At 39.0% G+C, this 26,860-nt stretch overlaps 1 protein-coding gene across 10 annotated transcripts in view; it reads left to right on the top strand.

Annotated features, from left to right (window-relative positions):
* TTC3 (tetratricopeptide repeat domain 3) overlaps positions 1-26,860 on the top strand; it is a 124,734-nt gene that overhangs the window by 56,653 nt on the left and 41,221 nt on the right. For all 10 annotated transcript variants that reach the window (XM_043875204.1, XM_043875211.1, XM_043875202.1 and 7 more), the window contains 10 exons: positions 268-348; positions 2,912-3,024; positions 6,398-6,518; positions 16,232-16,354; positions 17,263-17,364; positions 19,026-19,118; positions 19,787-19,851; positions 21,074-21,210; positions 23,845-24,171; positions 26,342-26,593. In XM_043875204.1, the coding sequence (XP_043731139.1) occupies positions 268-348; positions 2,912-3,024; positions 6,398-6,518; positions 16,232-16,354; positions 17,263-17,364; positions 19,026-19,118; positions 19,787-19,851; positions 21,074-21,210; positions 23,845-24,171; positions 26,342-26,593 (1,414 nt within the window). The remainder of the gene's footprint in view (positions 1-267; positions 349-2,911; positions 3,025-6,397; positions 6,519-16,231; positions 16,355-17,262; positions 17,365-19,025; positions 19,119-19,786; positions 19,852-21,073; positions 21,211-23,844; positions 24,172-26,341; positions 26,594-26,860) is intronic.

Raw genomic sequence — 26,860 nt, 5'->3', positions numbered from 1 at the left:
TAAAATAAATAAAATAAAAAATTCTTAATATCAATTTTTCTGTTATGAGCCATGCCTTCAAGTGATTCTGATAACAGTGATTCTCTGAACACTTCATAGCAATGTAATTGCATATCTTTGCAAAATATGTTTTCTAATTGTTTGGCCTTGACCCCAATAGCAATTAGATTGTTTACACTTCTTTTACTGTTGTGGTTATCATATCAATACAGTGTCAATTGGGCAGAATTATGTTCAGATATTTAACAAGAGGATTTTTATTGACAGCAATTGAACCTGGCCATGATTAACTACGTGTTAGTAGTCTATGGACTTGCCATTTCACTCCTTGGAATAGGACAACCCGAGGTAAGATTTGTAACAGTGACTAAATAGACTGTTAAAATATGCCATTAACTTTATTTTTTTTTCTTTGATATATTTTTTTTTTCATTTATTTTTGGAGGCTAATTACTTTACAATATTGTAGTGGTTTTTGCCATACATTGACATGAATCAGCCATGGATTTACGTGTGTTCCCCATCCCGATCCTCTCTCCCTCCTCCCTCTCCATCCCATCCCTCTGGGTCTTCCCAGTGCACCAGCCCTGAGCACTTGTCTCTTGCATTCAGCCTGGGCTGGTGATCTGTTTCACCCTTGACAGTGTACTTGTTTCAGTGCTGTTCTCTCTGAACATCCCACCCTCGCCTTCTCCCACAGAGTCCAAAAGTCTGCTCTGTACATCTGTGTCTCTTTTTCTGTTTTGCATATAGGGTTATTGTTACCATCTTTTAAAAGTCCACATATATGCGTTAGTACACTTTATTGGTGTTTATCTTTCTGGCTTACTTCACTCTGTATAATGGGCTCCAGTTTCATCCATCTCATTAGAAAAAATATGCCATTAACTTTAGAAGATGTGTTAAAATAGTTTTCCCATCTGGGCTTATTTCCTTCTGAGTACTTTTTTTCTCTCCTAGTTTTACTGAGATATAATTGACACACAGTTCTGTATAATTTTAAGGTGTACAGCATAATGATCTGACTGATGCAAATCATGAAATGATTAGCACAGAAAGTTTAGTGAACGCTGTCTGTGTACTTTCTTGATAGTTTTTTCTACACTTGATCTTGGCCAAAAGGCTGAGAAGCAGTGATAATTTTTTCTGAAATGCCTAAATTTAATTTAGTTTGTGGTTTTTTGTGTGTGTTTTTTTTTAAAGAAAATGTAGTTTGTATTTCCATTAGAAAAAAGTTATGCCAGGCCACCAGTGGGAATCTACTTTTTATTCATACAAAAAGTAAAGAACCCGATGTATCATGATAAATTTTGGAAATACATCAAGGGAAAAAGGCAAGTTGGAAATGTAGTAAACAATGTGATACCACTTATGTACAATTTGGAATATTTACAGAGCAGAAGTATATATTGTTTATGGCTATCTGCATCTTGTAAAACAAAAAAACATGAACTAGCCTTATATATCAAGTTTAAGGTAATGGAAGAGAGGAATGGGACTCGGGAGGTTAAAAAAGAGTTCAGCTTTGTGTTATACTGTTTTATTTTTAAAAACATAGTAAAAATGCTAATATTAATAACTCTTGGTTCTGGATAGTAAGTACCTGGGTATTTTATTATTTCCTAGAGTTCAGGCTTCCCATAACCACTTGCAGTCAGGGTGTGGGTGTGAACACGCCTGGTGTCCGTTACTCATGGTCCTTTAGCACGCTCCTGGAAAGGTTACTTAACCTGCACTGCCCAGCATTATACTCTGCTTTCCATGGTGTTGGATTTTTGAAAAAAGTAGAAATGGTTCTAGAATTAACCTCAGGTAGAAATTACCCTGTTTACCAACTTAGGCTCCAAGCTTCCTAGGCTTAACCCTAACAGCTACCTAAGGAGGTTCACTCTCTGAGTGGTCCACAGAGCCTGAGGGTTGTTTTCCCCGTGACAGGCTGCTTTCCTTGTTCTGACGTGGCAGATGCATGTCTTCCATTAGGGACTCACTGACTGTTTTCTGGTAGATTTTTTAAGACAGGGCGACATGTTCTCAACAGAGTAATAATAAATATCATATTTTGCTTCATCAGAATTGAAGAAATCGTTTGTTATATTTTTAATTTACTTTGATTTAATTCTGATAAAAAAAAAACAGAATGAAAGAATGTAAAAGAATGATAGACATTTAAAAAATTTCATTAATCAGAGTATCTCCAGAAGAAATTGATGTATTTACTCCAGAAAAGTCCTTGCTTTGGAATGCCTCCTTTAGAACTGACTTCAGAGCTGCTTATTAACTCCGGTCTGTAGTGACATTTCCTTTTTCACCCACAATGGAGTGATGACCAGTATTACTTTGAGCTGAATATCATTTGGATTTTTTCCAAAACAAAATTCATTCAAAGCCCAGAGGCTTCCACTGTTGAGAATAGTCAAAAGAATGTATTTTAAGTTCTAAATTTTTTTACAAATAGCTGTTTTTAAGACACAGCATTTGTCTTATGTCACAAAACATTGTGGCAACATTGTTGGAATTCCTGTGACCCCAAGGGAGCAGTGCTTACTATGATATATGTTATAGTGCATTTGCATCCAAATCAGTCTTTTTGCCATGAGCTTATGCCTTTTTTAGCCAGCACACACTGGGCCCTGTGTGCGTGTTAGTAAATGCTCATTTGGTGCATTGCCTGTGTTCAGTGCCAGTGTCTCATTCCAGAGCTGGATCATTTTGGTTCTGTGTCTGAATATCCATATGGTCATATTTTATGTAATTGCTAAGAAAATGAAATCCAGAAGGTGTAATTTTGCCATAGAAATTTTTGGGTATACAGTTGTTTTTAATATTACACAAAAAGAATCAACCTTCAGTTAAAATCTGTTCCTAGCCTTTCTTTCTGTGTAAGTGATCACTATTCTCATTGCTGCCAAAGGAGTTATCTGAAGCTGAAAACCAGTTTAAGAGGATGATTGAACACTACCCCAATGAAGGACTTGATTGCTTGGCCTACTGTGGAATTGGAAAAGTGTATTTGAAAAAAAACAGGTTAGTGGAAACCACACTACATTATGCTCTAGGCTGGTAACTCATTTGAAGTCTCATGTGATGATGATCCCTGTTCTGGAGTGATTTTGACATCTTCTCCTGCATACTATGATAACTGTGTTTACTTTGAGGACTGGCATTTCAATATTAATTATTAAAGTCAACAATTCAGTTACCAGTGCTTTCTAATTTTGAATCTAATAAACTCATTAATAATGTGGTACAATAAGTTTTATATTTTAGTATATGTCATTTATAAATTGTGACTGAACTGATACAGATTAATGGTTTACATTACCCCTTCATGGGTCACAGCCTTGTTGTAGCAAAGGGACTTGTTTACTCAGTGAAGCTACGAGCCTTGCCGTGCAGGGCCACCCAAGGATGGGTCACAGTGAAGAGTTCTGACAAGATGTGGTCCACCGGAGGAGGGAATGGCAAACCGCTCCAGTATTCTTCTACTTCTTCACTGATTACATGAAAATCTTTGACTGTGTGGATCACAACAAACAATGGGAAATTATTTAAAGAGATGGAAATACCACATCACCTTACCTGTCTCCTGAGAAACCTGTATGCAGGTCAATAAGCAACAGTTAGAATCTTACATGGAACAACTGACTGGTTCAAAATTGGGAAAGCAGTATGACAAGGCTGTATATTGTCACCCTGTTTATATAACTCACATGCAGAGTCAGTTCAGTTCAGTTGCCCAGTTGTGTCTGACTCTTCGCGACCCCGTGGACTGCAGCACGCCAGGCCTCCCTGTCCATCACCAACTGCTGGAGCTTGCTCAAACTCTTGTCCATCAAGTTGGTGATGCCATCCAACCATCTCATCCTCTGTCATCCCCTTCTCCTCCCGCCTTCAATCTACATGCAGAATACATCATGCGAAATGCCAGTCTGGATAAATCACAAGCTGGAATCAAGATTGCTAGGAGAAATATCAACAATCTCGGGTAGGCAGATGATACCACTCTTAATGGCAGAAAATGAAGATGAACTAAAGAGCCTCTTATTGAGGGCAAAAGAGGAGAGTGAGAAAGCTGGCTTAAAGCTCACCTTTCAAAAAAAACTAAGGTCGTGGCATCCAGTCCCATCACTTCATGGCAAATAGAAGGGGAAAAGTGGAAGCAATGACAGATTTATTTTCTAAGGCTCTAAAATCACTGCGGACGGTGACTGCAACCATGAAATTAAAAGATGCTTGCACCTTGAAAGGAGACCTATGACAGCCTAGACAGTGTATTAAAAAGCAAAGACACTTTGCTGACAAAGGTCCATATAGTCAAAGCTATGATTTTTCCAGTAGTCGTGTATGGATCCAAGAGTTGGACTGTAAAGAAGGCTGAGTGCCAAAGAATTGATGCTTTTGAATTGTGCTGGAGAAGACTCTTGAGAGTCCTTTGGACAAGGGAGATCAAACCAGTCAATCCTAGAGGAAAATCAACCCTGAATATTCATTGGAAGGACTAATACTGAAACTGAAGTTCCAATACTTTGGCCACCTGATGTGAAGAGTGGACTAAATGCAAAAGACCCTGATACTGGGAAAGATTGAGGGCAGGAAGAGAAGCAGGCAACAGGATAAGGTGGTTGGATGGCATCACTTACTCAATGAACACGAATTTGAGCAAACTCCAGGAGACAGTGAAGAACCAGGAAGCCTGGCTTGCTGCAGTGACCTATTCTCCCCTCAAAACTTGTATGAGGATGGTTTTAATATGAAGTATATATTTGTTGAAAGACATCATGAGTTATAAGGAAAAAAGCAAACAAACTCTTTTCTGAACTTGTACTTGAAGTCCTTACTCAAACTTTTAATACATATCTGTTCCCTGTTTCATGTCTTACCTCCCCAAATGTCTGTATGAGCATTAGGGGCAGGATTATGACTCGAGCTTTTAAAAAAAAAACAAAAACAACTCCCTGTTCCTGCCACTTAGACCCAGTATGTTAGATTACTTTTATAAAGAAATAATTAACTTATTGAATACTATTCATAACTTTTAATTATCCTTAAATTTTCATCTTAACTGTTTAGAGGAAATGTTATCAGACCAATAGGACTCTTGAGAACTCAACCTTAGAGGTTGTCTAGAACCTTCTTTAAAGGTCTTTAAAGATTAAAGAAATTTCTTTTACTTTCTAAAGCTACTGTCTGACCAGCTCAACTCTGTTAAGAATCAGAGGTGGTGAGGATTTTGCAGTCATTTTCATGGTAATGACAAATGCAATTAATTTGAAAGTTTAGTGTAAGTTGTTTAAGACACACCCGTTTAATGCAGTGACCACGTGCACATATTCACTAGCTCTAGGAAAATAACATAAATGTGTAACATCATGGAGGTTGTGGTAAGTGTTTACTATTTTGAAAGTCATTTAAATTTTTTAAAAATTTTATTGAAGTATAGTTGATTTACAATGTTGTGGAAAGGCTTTTAAATTTTAATTTCAGAATAATACAGTTTGGCATCCAGTGACCAATAAGCTAGCTGGTTTTTTGCTGTTGTAATGTGTAGTCTCTGGTTTAAAGTCTGGTTTAAAGTCTTTATAACTGTCTTAACGGTGGATGGTCTAGCTTTTATGCAGGTAAGGTTACTTATGCAAAGGTAAAATGACTTCTTCAATTGGGAGATGGTTTCAAGATTGAAGAACAGGAAACCTTTTGCTTTTCTAGTCTGACAAGAGGAATAGAGACTGGGAAAACCTTATAATTCATTATTCTAGTATTCTTTGGTTCAATGAACTTTGGGAATCTATTGGTATTATTTTTCTAAACTGTAAATTGGCACTAAAACATATCATTTATAGTAAAACAGTTTGCATACACATTTGTTCTGTTAAAATAATTAACTGCTTTATAGCTGAAGAAAGATGTCCAGAATACATGAGCTCTTTTAACAGTTTTACAGCAGAGGGGTTTTGTTATAGCTGTTTTAAATGAATCAAGGTAAAAAAAAATTCCCCGTTTATGATTAATTAGTTGAAGTGGACCTATGGTGTTGCACTACAAGGATCTGCTTTAATTAGATTAGTAAATTAAATAAAAATGGAACAACCAAATTTGTTCAGTTTTCTGTTTTAATTGTGGAAAACTTTAAAAAATAAATTACAGCTTTTAATGAACTAGTGTGCACCTGCCATCGTAAAGCCAGTGTCCTGGTAAGATTCCTGTTTAATTTATATTACTTTTGAAGCAAAGGGTGGTAATGTCTTGGTTTTTTGAAGAAGATACAGGTTACTGTGAATATTTCTGTGCAGTGATTTGTCAAATGTAATATTCCTGGTAAGCTTGAAATCTCTGTGCCTTTTGAGGAATGGAAATTTATGTCTCATCTTTAATACCTTCTCTGTAATTCTGACTTTAGATTTTTAGAAGCTCTTAATCATTTCGAGAAAGCAAGAACCTTGATCTGTCGTCTTCCTGGAGTGTTAACTTGGCCCACAAGTAATGTGATTATTGAGGAGACTCAGCCAGGGAAGATAAAGGTAATTATTTCTGTAGAGCTTCTTATGAACCATAAAAGCTCATCTGCACTCCTCTGCTCTTGACTCAGGTATAAGATGACAGGGCGGTAGTAGCACTTTGTCCTCAGCTCCCCTATGTCCCATTTATTTATTTATTTATTTAATTTTTTTATTAGTTGGAGGCTAATTACTTCACAACATTTCAGTGGGTTTTGTCATACATTGATATGAATCAGCCATAGATTTACACTTATTCCCCATCTCGATCCCCCCTCCCATCTCCCTCTCCACCCGATTCCTCTGGGTCTTCCCAGTGCACCAGGCCCGAGCACTTGTCTCATGCATCCCACCTGGGCTGGTGATCTGTTTCACCATAGATAGTATACATGCTGTTCTTTTGAAACATCCCACCCTCACCTTCTCCCACAGAGTTCAAAAGTCTGTTCTGTATTTCTGTGTCTCTTTTTCTGTTTTGCATATAGGGTTATCGTTACCATCTTTCTAAATTCCATATATATGTGTTAGTATGCTGTAATGTTCTTTATCTTTCTGGCTTACTTCACTCTGTATAAGGGGCTCCAGTTTCATCCATCTCATTAGGACTGGTTCAAATGAATTCTTTTTGACGGCTGAGTAAAATTCCATGGTGTATATGTACCACAGCTTCCTTATCCATTCATCTGCTGATGGGCATCTAGGTTGCTTCCATGTCCTGGCTATTATAAACAGTGCTGCGATGAACATTGGGGTGCACGTGTCTCTTTCAGATCTGGTTTCCTCAGTGTGTATGCCCAGAAGTGGGATTGCTGGGTCATATGGCAGTTCTATTTCCAGTTTTTTAAGGAATCTCCACACTGTTTTCCATAGTGGCTGTACTAGTTTGCATTCCCACCAACAGTGTAAGAGGGTTCCCTTTTCTCCACACCCTCTCCAGCATTTATTGCTTGTAGACTTTTGGATAGCAGCCATCCTGACTGGTGTGTAATGGTACCTCATTGTGGTTTTGATTTGCATTTCTCTAATAATGAGTGATGTTGAGCACCTTTTCATGTGTTTGTTGGCCATCTGTATGTCTTCTTTGGAGAAATGTCTGTTTAGTTCTCTGGCCCATTTTTTGATTGGGTCATTTATTTTTCTGGAATTGAGCTTCAGGAGTTGCTTGTATATTTTTGAGATTAATCCTTTGTCTGTTTCTTCATTTGCTATTATTTTCTCCCAATCTGAGGGCTGTCTTTTCACCTTACTTATAGTTTCTTTTGTAGTGCAAAAGCTTTTAAGTTTCATTAGATCCCATTTGTTTAGTTTTGCTTTTATTTCCAATATTCTGGGAGGTGGGTCATAGAGGATCTTGCTGTGATTTATGTCGGAGAGTGTTTTGCCTATGTTCTCCTCTAGGAGTTTTATAGTTTCTGGTCTTACATTTAGATCTTTAATCCATTTTGAGTTTATTTTTGTGTATGGTGTTAGAAAGTGTTCTAGTTTCATTCTTTTGCAAGTGGTTGACCAGTTTTCCCAGCACCACTTGTTAAAGAGGTTGTCTTTTTTCCATTGTATATCCTTGCCTCCTTTGTCAAAGATAAGGTGTCCATAGGTTCGTGGATTTATCTCTGGGCTTTCTATTCTGTTCCATTGATCTATATTTCTGTCTTTGTGCCAGTACCACACTGTCTTGATGACTGTGGCTTTGTAGTAGAGTCTGAAGTCAGGCAGGTTGATTCCTCCAGTTCCATTCTTCTTTCTCAAGATTACTTTGGCTATTCGAGGTTTTTTGTATTTCCATACAAATTGTGAAATTCTTTGGTCTAGTTCTGTGAAAAATACTGTTGGTAGCTTGATAGGGATTGCATTGAATCTATAGATTGCTTTGGGTAGAATAGCCATTTTGACAATATTGATTCTTCCAATCCATGAACACGGTATGTTTCTCCATCTGTTTGTGTCCTCTTTGATTTCTTTCATCAGTGTTTTATAGTTTTCTATGTATAGGTCTTTTGTTTCTTTAGGTAGATATACTCCTAAGTATTTTATTCTTTTTGTTGCAATGGTGAATGGTATTGTTTCCTTAATTTCTCTTTCTGTTTTTTCATTGTTAGTATATAGGAATGCAAGGGATTTCTGTGTGTTAATTTTATATCCTGCAACTTTACTATATTCATTGATTAGTTCTAGTAATTTTCTGGTAGAGTCTTTAGGGTTTTCTATGTAGAGGATCATGTCATCTGCAAACAGTGAGAGTTTCACTTCTTCTTTTCCTATCTGGATTCCTTTTACTTCTTTTTCTGCTCTGATTGCTGTGGCCAAAACTTCCAACACTATGTTGAACAGTAGTGGTGAGAGTGGGCACCCTTGTCTTGTTCCTGATTTCAGGGGAAATGCTTTCAATTTTTCACCATTGAGGGTGATGCTTGCTGTGGGTTTGTCATATATAGCTTTTATTATGTTGAGGTATGTTCCTTCTATTCCTGCTTTTTGGAGAGTTTTAATCATAAATGAGTGTTGAATTTTGTCAAAGGCTTTCTCTGCATCTATTGAGATAATCATATGGTTTTTATCTTTCAATTTGTTAATGTGTATTACATTGATTGATTTGCGGATATTGAAGAATCCTTGCATTCCTGGGATAAAGCCCACTTGGTCGTGGTGTATGATTTTTTTAATATGTTGTTGGATTCTGTTTGCTAGAATTTTGTTAAGGATTTTTGCATATATGTTCATCAGTGATATTGGCCTGTAGTTTTCTTTTTTTGTGGCATCTTTGTCAGGTTTTGGAATTAGGGTGATGGTGGCCTCATAGAATGAGTTTGGAAGTTTACCTTCTTCTGCAATTTTCTGGAAGAGTTTGAGTAAGGTAGGTGTTAGCTCTTCTCTAAATTTTTGGTAGAATTCAGCTGTGAAGCCATCTGGTCCTGGGCTTTTGTTTGCTGGAAGATTTTTGATTACAGTTTCGATTTCCTTGCCTGTGATGGGTCTGTTAAGATCTTCTATTTCTTCCTGGTTCAGTTTTGGAAAGTTATACTTTTCTAAGAATTTGTCCATTTCATCCAAGTTGTCCATTTTATTGGCATAGAGCTGCTGGTAGTAGTCTCTTATGATCCTCTGTATTTCACTGTTGTCTGTTGTGATCTCTCCATTTTCATTTCTAATTTTGTTAATTTGGTTCTTCTCTCTTTGTTTCTTAATGAGTCTTGCTAATGGTTTGTCAATTTTGTTTATTTTTTCAAAAAACCAGCTTTTAGCTTTGTTGATTTTTGCTATGGTCTCTTTAGTTTCTATTGCATTTATTTCTGCCTTAATTTTTAAGATTTCCTTCCTTCTGCTAACCCTGGGGTTCTTCATTTCTTCCTTCTCTAATTGCTTTAGGTGTAGAGTTAGGTTATTTATTTGGTTTTTTTCTTGTTTCTTGATGTAAGCCTGTAATGCTATGAACCTTCCCCTTAGCACTGCTTTTACAGTGTCCCATAGGTTTTGGGTTGTTGTGTTTTCATTTTCATTCATTTCTATACATATTTTGATTTCTTTTTTGATTTCTTCTATGATTTGTTGGTTATTCTGAAGCGTGTTATTTAGCCTCCAGGTGTTTGAATTTTTAACAATTTTTTTCCTGTAATTGAGATCTAATCTTACTGCAATGTGGTCAGAAAAGATGACTGGAATGATTTCAATTTTTTTGAATTTTCCAAGACCAGATTTATGGCCCAGGATGTGATCTATTCTGGAGAAGGTTCCGTGTGCACTTGAGAAAAAGGTGAAGTTGATTGTTTTGGGGTGAAATGTCCTATAGATATCAATTAGGTCTAGCTGGTCCATTGTGTCATTTAAAGTTTGTGTTTCCTTGTTAATTTTCTGTTTGGTTGATCTATCCATAGTTGTGAGTGGGGTATTAAAGTCTCCCACTATTGTTGTGTTACTATTAATTTCCTCTTTCATACTCGTTAGTGTTTGCCGTACATATTGCGGTGCTCCTATGTTGGGTGCATATATAATTGTTATATCTTCTTCTTGGATTGATCCTTTGATCATTATGTAGTGTCCTTCTTTGTCTCTTTTCACATCCTTTATTTGAAAGTCTATTTTATCTGATATGAGTATTGCGACTCCTGCTTTCTTTTGGTCTCCATTTGCATGAAATATTTTTTTCCAGCCCTTCACTTTTAGTCTGTATGTGTCTCTTGTTTTGAGGTGGGTCTCTTGTAGACAGCATATATGGGGGTCTTGTTTTTGTATCCATTCAGCCAATCTTTGCCTTTTGGTTGGGGCATTCAACCCATTTACATTTAGGGTAATTATTGATAGGTGTGGTCCCGTTGCCATTTACTTTGTTGTTTTGGGTTCACGTTTATACAACCTTTCTGCATTTCCTGTCTAGAGAAGATCCTTTAGCATTTGTTGAAGAGCTGGTTTGGTGGTGCTGAATTCTCTCAGCTTTTGCTTGTCTGTAAAGCTTTTAAATTCTCCTTCATATCTGAATGAGATCCTTGCTGGATACAGTAATCTAGGTTGTAGGTTATTCTCTTTCATTACTTTCAGGACGTCCTGCCATTCCCTTCTGGCCTGGAGGGTTTCTATTGATAGATCAGCTGTTATCCTTATGGGAATCCCTTTGTGTGTTATTTGTTGTTTTTCCCTTGCTGCTTTTAATATTTGTTCTTTGTGTTTGATCTTTGTTAGTTTGATTAATATGTGTCTTGGGGTGTTTCGCCTTGGGTTTATCCTGTTTGGGGCTCTCTGGGTTTCTTGGACTTGAGTGGCTATTTCCTTCCCCATTTTAGGGAAGTTTTCAGCTATTATCTCCTCGAGTATTTTCTCATGGCCTTTCTTTTTGTCTTCTTCTTCTGGAACTCCTATGATTCGAATGTTGGGGCGTTTCACAGTGTCCCAGAGGTCCCTGAGGTTGTCCTCATTTCTTTTGATCCTTTTTTCTTTTTTCCTCTCTGCTTCATTTATTTCCACCATTTTATCTTCTACCTCACTTATCCTATCTTCTGCCTCCGTTATTCTACTCTTGGTTCCCTCCAAAGTGTTTTTGATCTCATTCATTGCATTGTTCATTTTTAATTGACTCTTTTTTATTTCTTCTAGGTCTTTATTAAACAATTCTTGTATCTTTTCAATCTTTGTCTCCAGGCTATTTATCTGTAACTCCATTTTGTTTTCAAGATTTTGGATCATTTTTATTATCATTATTCTAAATTCTTTTTCAGGTAGATTCCCTATCTCCTCCTCTTTTGTTTGACTTGGTGGGCATTTTTCATGTTCCTTTACCTGTTGGGTATTTCTTTGCCTTTTCATCTTGTTTAGATTGCTGTGTCTGGAGTGGACTTTCTGTATTCTGGAGGTCTGTGGTTCCTTTTTATTGTGGAGGATTTACCCAGTGGGTGGGGTTAGACGATTGGCTTGTCAAGGTTTCCCGGTTAGGGAAGCTTGCGTCAGTGTACTGGTGCGTGGAACTTGATTTCTTCTTTTTGGAGAGCAATGGAGTGCCCAGTAATGAGTTTTGAGATGGGTCTATGTGTTAGGTGTGACCTTGGGCAGCCTGTATGTTGACATTCGGGGCTATGTTCCTGTGTTGCTGGAGAATTTGCGTGGTATGTCTTGCTCTAAAACTTATTGGCTCTTGGGTGGTGGTTGGTTTCAGTGTAGGTATGGAGGCTTTTGGACGGTCACTTATTACTTAAAGTTCCATGTAGTCAGGAGTTTTCTGGTGTTCTCAGGTTTTGGGCTTAAGTTTCCTGCCTCTGGATTTCAGTTTTATTCTTCCTGTAGTCTCAGGACTTCTCCAACTATACAGCACTGATAATAAAACTTCTAGGTTAATGGCGAAAAGATTCTCCCCCGTTAGGGACACCCAGAGAGGTTCACAGAGTTACATGAACAGGAGAAAAGGGAGGAGGGAGATAGAGATGAGCAGGAGGAGAAAAAGCGGGACTCAAGAGGAGAGAGACAGATCTACACAGCTGTCTGTTCCCAGAGTGTTCTCCGTATCTCAGACACCTACAAGGATTCACAGAATTGGACTGGGAAGAGAAGGGGAAAGGAGGAAATAGAGGTGTTCTGAGGTAGAAAACAGAGAGTCAAGATTGGGAGAGAATAATCTTCGGTTTAAAGATAGAGCTTCTCTTTTTTTTTTTTTTGTAAGGTTATAGTGTAGTGAAAATGAAAATGAAGAGTAGTAGAGAAGTACTAGAGGACTTTAAAAGAAATAAGAGAAAAAGAAAAATAGAAAATAAAAGAGAAAACGGAAAGGAAAAAAAAGAAGAAAAAAGAAAAAAAAAAAGAAAGAAAAAAATTTTTTTTCCCCTAATTAAAAAAATCGTAAAAATCTATGAAAATGAAAGTTAAGGAGTAATGGGGGAGTAATAGGGAATTTTAAAGGAAAATAAAAGAGAAAAAATAAAAAAGAAAAAATATAAAAAGAAAAAAAAAATTTTTTTTTTTTCCTTACTTAGAAAAAAAAAAGTAAAAATATATCTAGGAGTTTCTCTGGAGCTGTTGCGGTCAGTGTGGGTTCGGCTCAGTTTCAGATAGCTCCTCGTTCCAGCTTACACTTCTCGATATCTACAGGGCCCTTCAGGTGAAGTCGGTGTTTTCTACAGGGATTTTAATCTGTTGCACCAGTCCCTTCTGAAGCGGTTCCCTTTGTTTATTTGGCTTCTGTTTGCCGGTCTCTTCAGAGCCTCATTTCCGCCCTGACACAGGCGGGCGGAGGTGGACTCTTATTCAGGTAGCTAGTTCCGTTGCGCTGCTGGGAGGGGCTGACGCTGCGGGGATGGGCTGGCGCTGTGGGGCGGGGCTGACGCTGCGGGGATGGGCTGGCCCTGCGGGGGCGGGCTGGCGCTGCCGGGAGGGGCTGACGCTGCTTTCTCCGTCTAGACGCGCTGCTCAGGCTCCCGGCTGTTCTATATGGAGCGCGCCCCGCGCTGCGCTAGGTTCCAGCCCTCGGGTGTTCCACAAAAGCACGGAAGGAAAAGCTGCGCCTGCTCTCTGTGCCTTCCCCGTCAGAGCGGTCCAGGCAGCGAGGGGCTTGATGGGCGCACTATCCCCAGGTGTGGCGCACTCACTCCCTTCCGTGGACCCAGTCTCAGTTTCCGCTGGCGCCAGTCGGCTGCGCGCGCCTTCCGCCCTCTGCGTCCCCAGCCCCAGTCCCCGCCCACGCCGGTCGGGTGCCTGCGCCCTGTGTCTCGCCTCGACCTTCCCCTCCCCCCTGCCTTCTGCCTCCGGCGGGGCTGGACCGGTCCGCAGCCTGCGAGCTCTTCTCGGGACTTTCTCCGTCCCTTTGTTCTGCGAACGGCCGGCAGTGTGTTCCGGCCGGTTAATTTTCTCTCTCTCTTTTGGTCTCCCACAGTTCAAGTTGGCACCTCACAGAAGCTCCCTCCGATTGTCCTCAGGGCACTCAGGCCCGGACCCTAGCCCAAGCAAGGCCGCCTAAGACTCCCTTCCCGGGACGGGTCTCCGTCCTTAGCTCTTTTGTCTCACTTTTTATCTTTTATATTTTGTCCTACCTCCTTTCGAAGACAATGGTCTGCTTTTCTGGGCGCCTGATGACCTCAGCTAGCGATCAGAAGTTGTTTTGTGAAGTTTGCTCTGCATTCAGTTATTCTTTTGATGAATTTGTAGGAGAGAAAGTGGTCTCCCCGTCCTACTCCTCCGCCATCTTGGCTCCTCCCCTATGTCCCATTTAAAAACTGGTGGAATCACCAACATTTATTGAGTATTTCCTATTTGCCAATCACACACCTTCCATTTATCATTACCTTTACCCCTTCTAGCAAGCATATGTGATGAGCACTGTGATTATTCCCGTTTGACAGATGAGGAAGATTGTGTTTAGACAGATTAAGTGACGAGTTCAGGATTAAACAGCTCGGAAATGGTGGAGCTGGGACTTGAATCCAGGCATTCTGGCTAGAGTGTGCACTGTTAAGCAGTGTGATGTGCTGGTTGTACTTAGAGAAAGATTTCACATTATTGTTTCATCATAATTTCTATAGTTATTGACATTGTATTTGAAGACCTAAAAGGTATAAATTGGTCTCATATCCAGAATCATGGGGTGCTTTGCCAGTTCTAGAAAGACTAAATCATGTAACTTGACTGGGATAAGCCTTTACTTGTGGTGAGCCCTGGTGTATACTCAGAACTTAGTTTTAACTAGAGCTTTTATAAGCCTAGGAGTCAACTCTTACAACTTAGTAGTAAGAAGACACTCTAATTAAAAGTAGCTGAAAGATCTGCATAGGAATATCTGCCAACAGCTTGTATAAATAGATGATAAATGTGCAAAGTGTTTTCAGCAGTTAGCCATTAGAGAAATGCAAATGAAAACAGGGTACCACTTCACACCCATTAGGGTGGCTGTAATCAAAAAGACAGTACAAGTGCTGGCAAGCATATGGAGAAATCAGAACCCCTATACATTGCTATAAAATTTAAAATGGTGGAGATGCTTTGGACAACATTCTGGCAGTTCTTTATTGGTTAAAGATAAAGTTACCAAATGACTGAGCAGTTTCACTCCTAAATATACTCAGAGACAGGAACACGTAAGTTTTCCTGAAAACTTATACATGAATGTTCATAGTAGCGTTATTCAAAATAGTCAAAAAGTGGAAAGAACTCAAAGGCCATTAGCTGATGAATGGTTAAATAAAATGTGGTGTATCCATATAACACATTTGGCCATAAAAAGGAGTGAAGTAATGACACATGCTACAACATAGATGAACCTTGAAAACGTTATGCTGAGTGAAAGAAGCTGGGTGTGAAATGCCAGATACTGTGTGATTCTGTTTATCTGGAATCTCCAGAATAGAACTTCGTTCTTTGGGGGCTGCACCACATAGCATGTGGGATCTTAGTTGCCCAACCAGGGATAGAACCTGTGCCCCCCGCAATGGAAGCACACAGAGTGTTAACCACTGGACCTCCAGTGAAGTGCTCACAATAGGAAAATCTATATATGAAGGCAGATAGTAGATTAGTGGTTGTCAGGGGATAGGGGACTGAGGAAAGATGAGGGATTGCTCATGGGTATGGGATTTCTTGTTGGGTGGTGAAAATGTTTTAAATTTAGGCTATGGTGATAGTTATATAACAAGCCACTGAACTATACACTTTAAGTACATGAATTGTATGGTACATGAATTATATAGGAACAAAACTGTTATAAGAAATAAAATGGGGACTGTTGGATTTTCCTCTCTTTATTCTGGACTGGGATGGAGGCACTGGAACTATTGATAACAATGAACCATCCTGGGAAACCTGGCATGAGTCTTGGGGGCTTCGGTGGCAGTGGTGTAATTCTTCAGGGGAGGGGCAAGCACAGGTGCAGGGATTCAGGGAGGAGGGTGAATGTCAGTGGGTGGGTCCCAGGTGAAGTGACCTTGGGTGGAACAGTGGAGTCCTAAGATTAGGCACCTATGAATGCTTAAAGGCGGTTTCTCAGAGGTGTGTATTGTAAAATGAGGTTTGAGGATTACAACAAAGGATAAGATTTTGATTCAGTCTGAAATTCTGAAGATTTTTTGTTCAGTCCTTTTCTTCCATTCTTTTCTCAGCATGTCTCCGTATCCGCCTCTCTCCAGGACGAAAACCTTTATAAGTTGTATGTTGTTCTTGGCTAAAAGGCAATTCGTCCTTCCTGTGCTGAAAATATTTTGATGGCAAGAGATTATTGAAAGAATTTGATTGATGAATTAGTATTGTCATATCATTTTTGTGTACTTTTGTTGTAGATGCTGTTAGAGAAATTCGTTGAAGAATGCAGGTTCCCTCCAGTGCCAGATGCCATTTGTTGCTATCAGAAGTGCCATGGATATTCCAAAATCCAGATATACATAACTGATCCAGACTTTAAGGTACAGAATGAGGGTATACCAGGACATTAAATTGCTGAATTGTGCCTGAAAATGGTTTCAGAACAAATTCTTTAGTTGGAGACACCCAAGTTCTCTGACTTGTCAGCAGCTTCACGTCCTCTTGTCTGCCCCATCCCCTGACTTAAGTCTGCATCATCTCACATGGGGGCCCAGAGTCATTGAAATAAACACCGAGGGCAGTGATGGTGACCTGAGAAGGCAGGCTAGCTAATTCCATTTCCCCCTTCTAGCCACCGTTTCATATAATTGCCTGCTCCTTAGGAGCACAGGAAACAAAGTGAGGTAATTACCCTGATTTGCTGCAGTTCTAATTTCTTACATAATCTGAGTCCAAGAGTCTGAAGAATTGAAATCTAAGAATCATTCTGGTCACTGAATAACTCCTGGAGACCTAAATGTGAGACCAAGTCTGGCAGTTAATTGAGTGAACAGAGTGCTGCACCTTAGTTTATTCAAGAAGATAGAAGGTGCCCACTGTGCCTGGTTAGTAGTTCAGATGAAATGAAGTTTATAAAGTATTTGATATTTTGTACACCACTCTAGTATCCTCTCCTGGAACATCCCCATGGACAGAGGAGCCTGGTGGGCTGCAGTCCATGGGGTCACAAAGAGTCGGGCACAGCTGAGTGACTAACACTTTCACTTTCAAAGGAATACACAACTGTAAATCGTGGAAATGAATGTCAGTCAAGCTCAGTGTTCTCAGCGCTAGGCAATCTGCGATGTGAAGTACTATACTCCCCTAGGAGGAAATGTGACATCTAGTCATGTCTGCCAGGTGAATGCAAACAGGTCTCTATCTTATTATGTGTTGTGGGTGTGAAAGAGAGAGTGAGTGTATGTAGACTTTTTAAAGATAAGAATTAAAAATTGTTTTAAAACCCCAGGGTTTTATACGAATCAGCTGTTGCCAGTATTGTAAAATAGAATTTCATATGAACTGCTGGAAGAAGTTAAAAACAACAACCTTCAATGATAAAATTGACAAGGTAAGTAAGACTAACAAGATTTTCTGGATTTTTTAGTATGCTTATTGTATACTGATTTTTCTTCCCCGAGAATCTTCAAGAAAAGTCTTAACTGAATATGAATTTCTCTCTTTGTGTGAGATGTAATTAGAAGGTATTAAAATTTTAATGATGAAGTAGAAAGTTTTTTCATTTATAAAGTGTAAAGGCAGTAACCATAGAGGATTTTAATAAATTGTTGAACCCCTCCTTTTCTGTTGGTAATGTATGATCAAAAATAAATGATTTAATGTGATGATGTAGAACTGGGGCCTCAAATTTTTTATTTTCTAAAAAAGTTTGAGATAATTTGTACTAAGAAATCAACTTAAATTTTGTACTGCCATATTTGTTTGGGGTTTCTCTTCATTAGCAAGATAATTATGTTAATTACCATTAGCCAGATATACTTTGAGAGCAGTCACAGTTTTTTTTTTTTTTTTAGTTCTACCACTTTCTTGCTACCAACCCATCTCCCTCCACCCTGGTGCTCACATGCTCAGTCATGTAACCACATGCCAGGCAAGAATACTGGAGTGGGTTGCCGTTTCCTTCTCCAGCAGTCACAGCTTAATAATCTTCATTCATAGACTTTGTTTCTGATCCATATAAACTATGGACTTAAAAAAAAAGAAAAGAAAACCTTATTCTACACTACTTAGCCTCATATAAACCCCTGTCCTTATTGAGGAGAAAAGAATAAGGTGGTGGTGCTAGGTGAATGTTAGCAATAGTAATTATTGGGGGTTAAGTAAAAATGAGTTCTCACATTTTACACATTTTCATGTTGTTATCTAGAGGTATGATGATGTGACCAAGTAACTGTTGCCGTTGAGTCGCTCTTGCTATGTCTTTGTCTCACTTTAATTGAACTTCTCTAGCCATACCCTCGGGCGGTGGCGCTGTAGCTCAGACGGTAAAGAATCTGCCTGCAATGCAGGATACCCGGGTTCGATTCCTGGGTTGGGAAGGTGCTCTGGAAAAGGGCATGGCAACCCACTCCAGTATTCTTGCCTGGAGAATCCCATGGACAGAGGAACCAGGTGGGCTACAGTCCATGGGATTGCAGAGTTGGACACGACTGAGCGACTACCACTACCAGCTATACACATATGCCCTTAGTGGTCCTAACCATTCCCATGGGTTGAAGTACCCTTTGTAGATTAGCTTTCACTAGGGTACCTTGAAGTAACTCAAATGTCTCATGACTTGAAGTAAGAAAGGCTTGTTTCTTGCTAATATTACTTGTCTTGCAGTTTTACAGTTGTCCAGGATTAGGCAGTGGCAGCTCCGGTATGTGGGGCTGTGGGCTTTGTTTCTGAATTGAGGTTGAGGAGTGACTGGGACATGTTACTGTGATTTAAAGGAAGGAGTAGTGGCCAGTCCACTCAGTGTTTCTTAAAGCTTTGGTGTGGATGGTAGCACACGTCAGGGCAGCTCACCTTACGTGACCCAAGTGAGGCGCATGGACAGCCCTGCAACTGGAGGCTTTGGAAATCAGATGGCAGTGAGCAGGGACTTTGCAGTACCTCCTGAAGAAGGTTTTAGGTTATATTTTGACTGTTCTGTGGTTGAAATGGCATACATGTGTACATTTATGCCAAGATGTAACCTCCCCCCAACCCCGTTTTTAAATCAAATAGGATTTTCTGCAAGGAATTTGTCTTACTCCTGATTGTGAAGGAATCATTTCAAAGATAATCATCTTCAGCAGTGGTGGTCAAGTTAAATGTGAAGTAAGTAGACACTGGGGAAATCTCATTAAATTGATAACCAAAATGCTTATATCTTATGAAATATGATGTAAATTTATAAAACTTACACTATTTGGATCTTGCATTTTCCAGGAAGGAAGTAGTTACTTGATATAAGAAATTATAGGAAATAATAGGATGTAAGAATGCCTTTTTTTTTTTAAAGAATGCATCTTTGGAATTAAGGATTCTCGTGTTCTTTTGTCTCCCAAAAGGAAAAGGAGAATTTTAACATGTCAGTTTTACTGATTTTACTCCTTCTGATAACCTTGTTTTTTAAATTCCCAGTAAACTTTTTGGTGTTGGCAAGGTGGGGGATCTTAGGGAGGGAGGAGAGTGTCTTGAGCCTCACTATGTGGGGAGCTGCAGGAGTGGGTTGTTGTAATGACATCTGTCGTTTATTTGATTTTCTGCTTACTCTTAATTTTTTTTTTTAACCTTCTATAACTGTGACTACTCTTTAGCTCCTTTTTTTCAGTAAATTGTGTTGCTAAAGTATTCTGGGCTTTTGTTTGGGTCAGAGTATCATCACTGTTCTCTATGAAACTGAATGTTGACTGTGTTTTTGAAATGCTTGTTAAACCTGTGATTTTATGCTTAATGTCGTGGGAGCATGAGACAAATTTTAGATGTCTCTGTTTTATTTAAAGTTTGAACACAAGGTGATTAAAGAAAAGGTTCCTCCAAGACCTATTCTGAAACAGAAATGTTCTAGGTAAGATTTTTAATAATTAGTAGGTTAATAATGTCCAATACAATTCTGTTAAATGCACATTTCTAAATAATGCTGTTTTAAAAATTGGCTCAGCACACGTATTCAAATAAGTAGCTTTTAAGTGAATGTTATAGGTATTTATAACTTTCAAAAGAACTTAACTTCCCTGGTGGCTTTCACATGGTTAAGTGTCTGCGTACAACGCGGGAGACCCGGGTTCGATCCCTGTGTCGGGAAGATCCCCTGGAGAAGGAAATGGCAACCCACTCCAGTATTCTTGCCTGGAGAATCCCATGGATGGAGGAGCCTGGTGGGCTACAGTCCATGGGGTCGCAAAGAGTTGGACACGACTGAGCGACTTCATTTTCACTTTCACTTTAACCTCAAATAGTTAAATGCTAAAAACTTGAATAAGAAGCATTATTTAGTGATTAAATTTATAAGTAAAATTATAACATTTGAACTATGAAATGACATGTTCAGTAGATTTGGCATTTGGATAAAAATTACATACTTAGTTCTCAGTTTGCACTTTAATTCCAAAAGCATCTTTCCTTTTGTTCTCTTCAGCAAACATTTTGAACCAGTGACTCTTTCTCACCCTGAAATACTCAACAAACTGTCAAAATTAGTCACTTTTCTGTTATCTTCTTGTTCAAGTCAAATAATTCAATCCTTTTTTCTTTTCTTTTTTGCCCTGCTTCTTGTTTTCCATTTTTAGAAGTAATTTTTTTTAATCATTGGTGGCCAAGAAAAAGCAAAAGAAAAGATGAATTATTTGTTGAAGAGAATTTATTGTAGCCATATTGACCAAATTTGAGCGTTGTAGATCATTATTGGGTTGTGAAAATGATATTTTACTGTGGAAATGAGTATTTACATGTATTATCTTGCATAGTAATTTTTTACTATTCCTCTTTACCCTAACAGTATCTTCTATACATGGGGATAACATCGGTATGATCTATATATGCCATCCTTAATTAGAAATCACTTAGTCATTGATGTTCTTGTTTTTATGCAACAAGTACAGTTGTTTCGACTGAATTGACCACGTGTCTAAAGTTTTTAATATTGAACAGAGGATATAGTCCCAAGTTCTAACTAAAAAAGAAAACTTCTAGCTTATTGTTTGGAGAATGGCTTCTACAGTAGGCAAAGGAACGTAGTTGACTGAGTTCATAACAAAAGTGAATTGTCACTAACTGTAATTATTTATCAGCCTAGAGAAGTTGAGGCTGAAAGAAGACAAAAAATTGAAGCGAAAGCTCCAAAAAACGGAAGCAAAAAAATTAGCACAAGAAAGACTGAAAGAGGACTTAAGGGAAAGTAACCCACCAAAAACTGAAGAGCAGAGAGGTATGCTGGGAGTCTGAGGCGTGATGAGAATCATATATTCTTGCTTAAAAGTATGAATGCAAATATTCATCTTGTTGGGCTTTATCAGTTCAGTTCAGTTGCTCAGTCATGTCCGACTCTGCGACTCCATGAACCGCAGCACACCAGGCCTTCCTGTCCATCACCAACTCCCGGAGTCCACCCAAACCCATGTCCATCGAGTTGGTAATGCCACCCAGTCATCTCATCCTCTGTCGTCCCCTTCACCTCCTGCTCTGAATCTTTCCCAGCATCAGGGTCTTTTCAAATGAGTCAGCTCTTTGCATCTGGTGGCCAAAGTATTGGGGTTTCAGCTTCAGCATCAGTCCTTCCAGTGAACACTCAGGACTGATTTCCTTTTGGATGGACTGGTTGGATCTCCTTGCAGTCCAAGGGACTCTCAAGAGTCTTCTCCAACACCACAGTTCTAAAACATCAATTCTTCGGTGCTCAACTTTCTTTATAGTCCAACTCTCTTTGAATTGAAATTTAGATTTCCCTTGGTATTTTAATACTATTGCCATCTTTTGATTACGCTGAGATGGGGAGGGGAGTGGTATAAGGAACATTAAATTTAGAAGTAAGATACAGGAATTGAAAATACTTTCCTGCCACTTAGGGCAAATTGTCTCAGTTCCCTTATCTCTAAAGTGAATGTGAAAATAATACTTGAAATTCCACACATATGTTTGAACTGTAAATTAGCCACTGATTATCTGACGTATGCTGCTTCACATAAAGAAGCAGTTCATATAAGATGCCAGAGAGATTACCTTGTGTTTTATGCTCATCTCGTCGGCATTCCCTGATCAACATGGGAGCTGTCTCAGTGATTTACTGTCCCTGTGGATACATTTACTTTCAAGTTTTGTGGTTTTTTTTTTTTTTAATGTATGTATGGTTTCAGGTGTACAACATAATGATTTGATATTTCTACATATTGCAAAATATTACCACAATAAATCCAGTTAACATCCACCACCATACATACAGAATTTTTTTTTCATGATGAGAACTTTCAAGGTCTACATGCAAATACACAAAACAGTATTAACTGTAGTCATTGTACTGTGCACTCTATCCCCAAGACTACTTTCAGTTTTGAGTTAAAGTAAATTATTCTCATTTTCTGATGACTGTTGCCAGCATTAATATTTCCTCTTGCTGTCTTTGTTTTTCATCTTGTTGTTTAGTCACTAAGTCATGTCTGACTTTTTGCAACTCCATGGACTGCAGCACACCAGGCTTCCCTGTCCTTTAGTGTCTCCCAGAATTTGGTGGCTCAGCAGTAAAGCATCTGTCTACAATTTGGGAGACCCAGGTTTGATCCCTGGGTTGGGAAGATCCCCTGGAGAAGGAAATCGCAGCCCACTCCAGTACTCTTGCCTGGAAAACCCCATGGACAGAGGAGCCTAGTGGGCTACAGTCCATGGGGTCACAAAGAGTCGGACACGACTGAGCGACTCCACCACCACCACCAGAGTTTGCTCAGACTCATGTCCATGAGTCAGTGATGCCACCCAACCGTCTCATCCTCTGTCACCCCCTTCTCCTGCCCTCAATCTTTCCCAGCATCAGGGTCTTTTCTAAAGAGTAGGCTCTTTGCATCAGGTGGCCAGAATATTAGAGTTTCAGCATCAATCCTTCTAAAGAATATTCAGGGTTGATTTCCTTTAGGATTGACTGATTATTTCATTAATGTTTCAGAAATCAATCAGAACTGTCTTTTCTACTGAAAAAAAATTTAGGGAACATCATTTACTTCCTTTATATATTTTTTGTATTTGTATGTTATTTACTGTATTAGATTCAAGAGGCTAAATGGCCACTTTTGGGGGGAATGCCTGGGTAGGAAGATGCACTTTTGAGATACTGCAATCAGTAACTCCACAGGTCTACGATTTAGGATTCAACAGTAAGATAAATAACACATATTTATCCAAATTCAACCAAATACTGTTTTTATACCTGAAGCAATGATCCCTTCAATTCTGGGGGGTGGAGGGGAAGCTTTACATTCATGCCTGAAACATATTTATTGAATGTAAAATTTGAGTAGTCAATAAGGCTCAGTTAAGATTGTTGAGGAAAGTAACCTTATTTTAGAGGAACTAAGTTTTTAGATGTTACATGAGTGGTGCCAGTGAAGGAAATAAGATACTTGTTATGTTTGATTTACTGTGAACTTTCATGTCTTTTAAAGGCACTTTTAAAGTTAAATACTTTATATATCTATTTTTAAATGTCTTAGGTTGTTTAAAATAACATAAAGAATACATCTGAGTCATGGATTATATTGCTATGTGTTTTCCTAGTGGCTCAGACAGTAAAGAATTTGCCAGCAATGCAAGAGATGCGGGTTCAATCCCTGGGTTGGGAATATCCCCTGGAGAAGGGAATGGCTACCTAGTCTAGTATTCTTGCCTGGAGAATTCCATGGATGAAGGATCCTAGCAAGGCTACAGTCCCCATGGTCTCAAAGAGTCAGACACAACTGAGTGACTAACACTTTGACTTCACTCTCACACACAATATTAGGTTAAGTTTTTCAAAGTTTATGTTTTTGCAAATTGGTCCTCTTTCTCCTTTTTACTGACCACTGTTATTCATCCTTAGAAACTATCAACCATGTCCAAAGTTGCCAGTTCCTTGATGACAGAATTCTGCAGTGCATAAAGCAGTATGCTGACAAGATTAAGTCTGGGATACTGAATACTTCCAAGCTTCTCAAAGAATTGCTTTCTTGGAAGGTTTTAACCACAGAAGACTACACAACATGTTTTTCTAGCAGAAATTTCCTGACTGAAGCAGTGGACTATGTCATTCGTCATTTGATCCAAGAAAAGAACAGAGTAAAGACACGGGTATTTCTGCATGTTTTGAGTGAGCTTAAAGAAGTGGAGCCGAAATTAGCCACCTGGATCCAGAAACTTAATAGCTTTGGTACGTCTCTTAATTGTAGAGATGCATTTTCATAGGAGGATAAACACAGACCTCTGAATCCTGCATTTTACTATCATTTATGATTTTTTTTAAATGTGGAACTACAAATTTGTATGATTAAAAAATACTATTTCCCAAAGTTCACAATTTTTAGGCGACCTTATAAATAGGTTACCTTGTTCTTTGTGAAAGATGTCAACACAGGAAAGTCCAGTCAGTAAGAAAGTCCAGTCCTGTGTTCAACTATTGTCAGTGTGTTAACTTTGTGACTACTAGGCACTCCCCTGGGTAAATGGCACCCCTTGGAGTCAGCTGCTCAGGGGTGCCCTCTGGGATTGTGAAGAATTTGGATGGCAGAGTAGATGGAGCTATGAATAATTGGTTAGGATCACCTATGGTAGATCTGCATCTAAGGATCAAGAGAAATGTCCTGGGGCTGACCTTCAGCATAGTGAATCACAGGATCATAAAACTCTGGTGTTCTGTCCTGACTTTCCTAGTTTGGTTGAGGAAGAACCTTCGAGCAGGCTCTTTACCAAACCTACTCAGGGACCATGGTAGGCAGCGGCAGAGAAAGCTGTTGACTGACCCTAGAGTCTGGGGTCCTTGGGCACCTACCACGGCCTTGTTTGTCCCGGTGACCGATGTGGCCACTGCCTAGCACAGTAGACGATTCATTCGGCAGCTGTTGGGTAAAAGGCTAGCGGGAGCCACAGCAGCGACTCATAGAGATGCGCCTGACCTGCCTTAAAGACGGGAGCTGGTGAAACACTAGTTTCAGAGAATACACTACTGAGTTTCTGTCAGTGGTGACAAAGTGAGGTGGCAGTACACTTGGTGTAGTTGATGACTAATGTTGCTGCTGTGAACATACGTCTCCATGGGTTTCTGGCCCCATAGAATTTTTCCTAAGTGATGTTGCCATTAGTATCTACTAAACAGTCAGACAAGGAAATGATAAAGTTTTTTATATTTCTTACTACTAATTTGCTTTATTTAACAAAGAGATTAATTTAAATTGGGCAGTAGCGGGGTTAACATTTCAGTACTAGGTGTGATCTGCTGCCTTCCTCTCATCAAGCACGTGCTCCGCTGTGAGCTGTAGATGGAGATTTGAATGTGGTATTTCTTTATCCGTGATTGCCTTACACTTTGTATCATGTGAGTATTTTACGTGGTCGCTGATTCTCGTGTTTAAATACACTGATTTTTCATGTAACATGACCTGTGCAAAGCTGTTGTATCTGGATCAGCCGTCCAGGGTAGTTTTGACTTGACAGGCTCTGCCTCATTTGCAGACAGAGAGCCTGTGACCCGTCCTGTGTTACAGATGTGGGGACAGAGAGCAGAGCCAGTCCTTACTTTTGGTGGCTGTATTAGCATGCAGCAGGGGCTCACCTCCTTTCAGTAGTAGTACATGAGGGTGCAGCCACCCCTTTTTCTGGAGTTGTAGAAGTGGGAGTGAAATCAGGAATAGTGACCACCTGGAATCTCGTGAGGAAGGTAAGGGGCCATGGTGTTCAAGGGGATGAGGTGCAATTCTTGAAAGTGTTGGATAAAGAGTTTACCCATTTTCTGTTTTAAAGGCATTTGGGAAGTTCCATATATTACTGATGTTTTGTTATTATAGAATATACGTAGAAAAGCATTGTAAAATCTAGCTAGCTTGTACTAATTGGAATGAAATTCATTATGAAGTAGTGAAAAGTTATTGTTATATTTTTAAAGGAATTTAATGTCTTTAAAAAATTGCTCTTCTGGGACTCTCCTGGTGGTCCAGTGGTGAAGACTCCATGCTCCCAGGTTCAATCCCTGGTCAGGATAGATCCCACATGCCACAACTAAGACTCAGCACAGTCAAATAAATAAGAATAAATACTAAAAAATTCCTTTTCCCCCCTAAGTCTAATAAAAATAGTTAGAATAATAGAAGCCTTTGGCCCACTTTTTTCAACTAATAGGTAAGAACTGCTGTATTTAGCATATTCATGTGAAATGGTGTTTCTGAACCCCATAATAGCTTGAATAAATATAGTCTCAAGTATTTAAATGTTTTCACTGAAAATGTAAGCAAACTATAATAGAACTGCTTTCAAAGATATGAAACTGAATGTGATTTTGTAGCAAATAATCCTCCCTTCTTCTGACTTGGGTTTTGTTTTTATTATAGGCTTAGATGCCACAGGACCTTTCTTTTCTCGTTATGGGGCTCCTCTGAAGGAGCTTGATTTTAGCATCATGACTTTTCTCTGGAATGAGAAATATGGTCATAAGCTAGGCTCTATAGAAGGAAAGCAACTCGATTATTTCTATGAGCCTACGTCACTGAAGGAAGCGCGTTGTTTAATATGGCTGCTGGAAGAACACAGAGACAAGTTCCCAGCACTGCATAATGCCTTGGACGAATTCTTTGATATAATGGGTATGTGGACAGTTTCGATTTGTATCTAAGGAAAAAGTTTTCAAAGGATCTAGCTTACTTAGATACTTAACAAAGAAAATAGTGAAAATCATTATGCTACAGCTGGCTTATTTGGAGAAGTTAGTATTAAGAACAGTGGTTTAAAAAAGAACAGTGGTTTTTTTTTTTTTTAATATACTAAAGCCTTTTTACTTTGTGGATCTCAGTGTTGTCAAGACACTCAGATGGATACATTACATGGACTGTTCTCATTGTAGGTGTTTTGAC

The sequence above is a fragment of the Cervus elaphus genome, chromosome 19, assembly GCF_910594005.1.
Source record: "Cervus elaphus chromosome 19, mCerEla1.1, whole genome shotgun sequence".
Lineage (NCBI taxonomy): Eukaryota > Metazoa > Chordata > Mammalia > Artiodactyla > Cervidae > Cervus > Cervus elaphus.
This window is presented reverse-complemented; position numbering and strand designations above follow the sequence as displayed.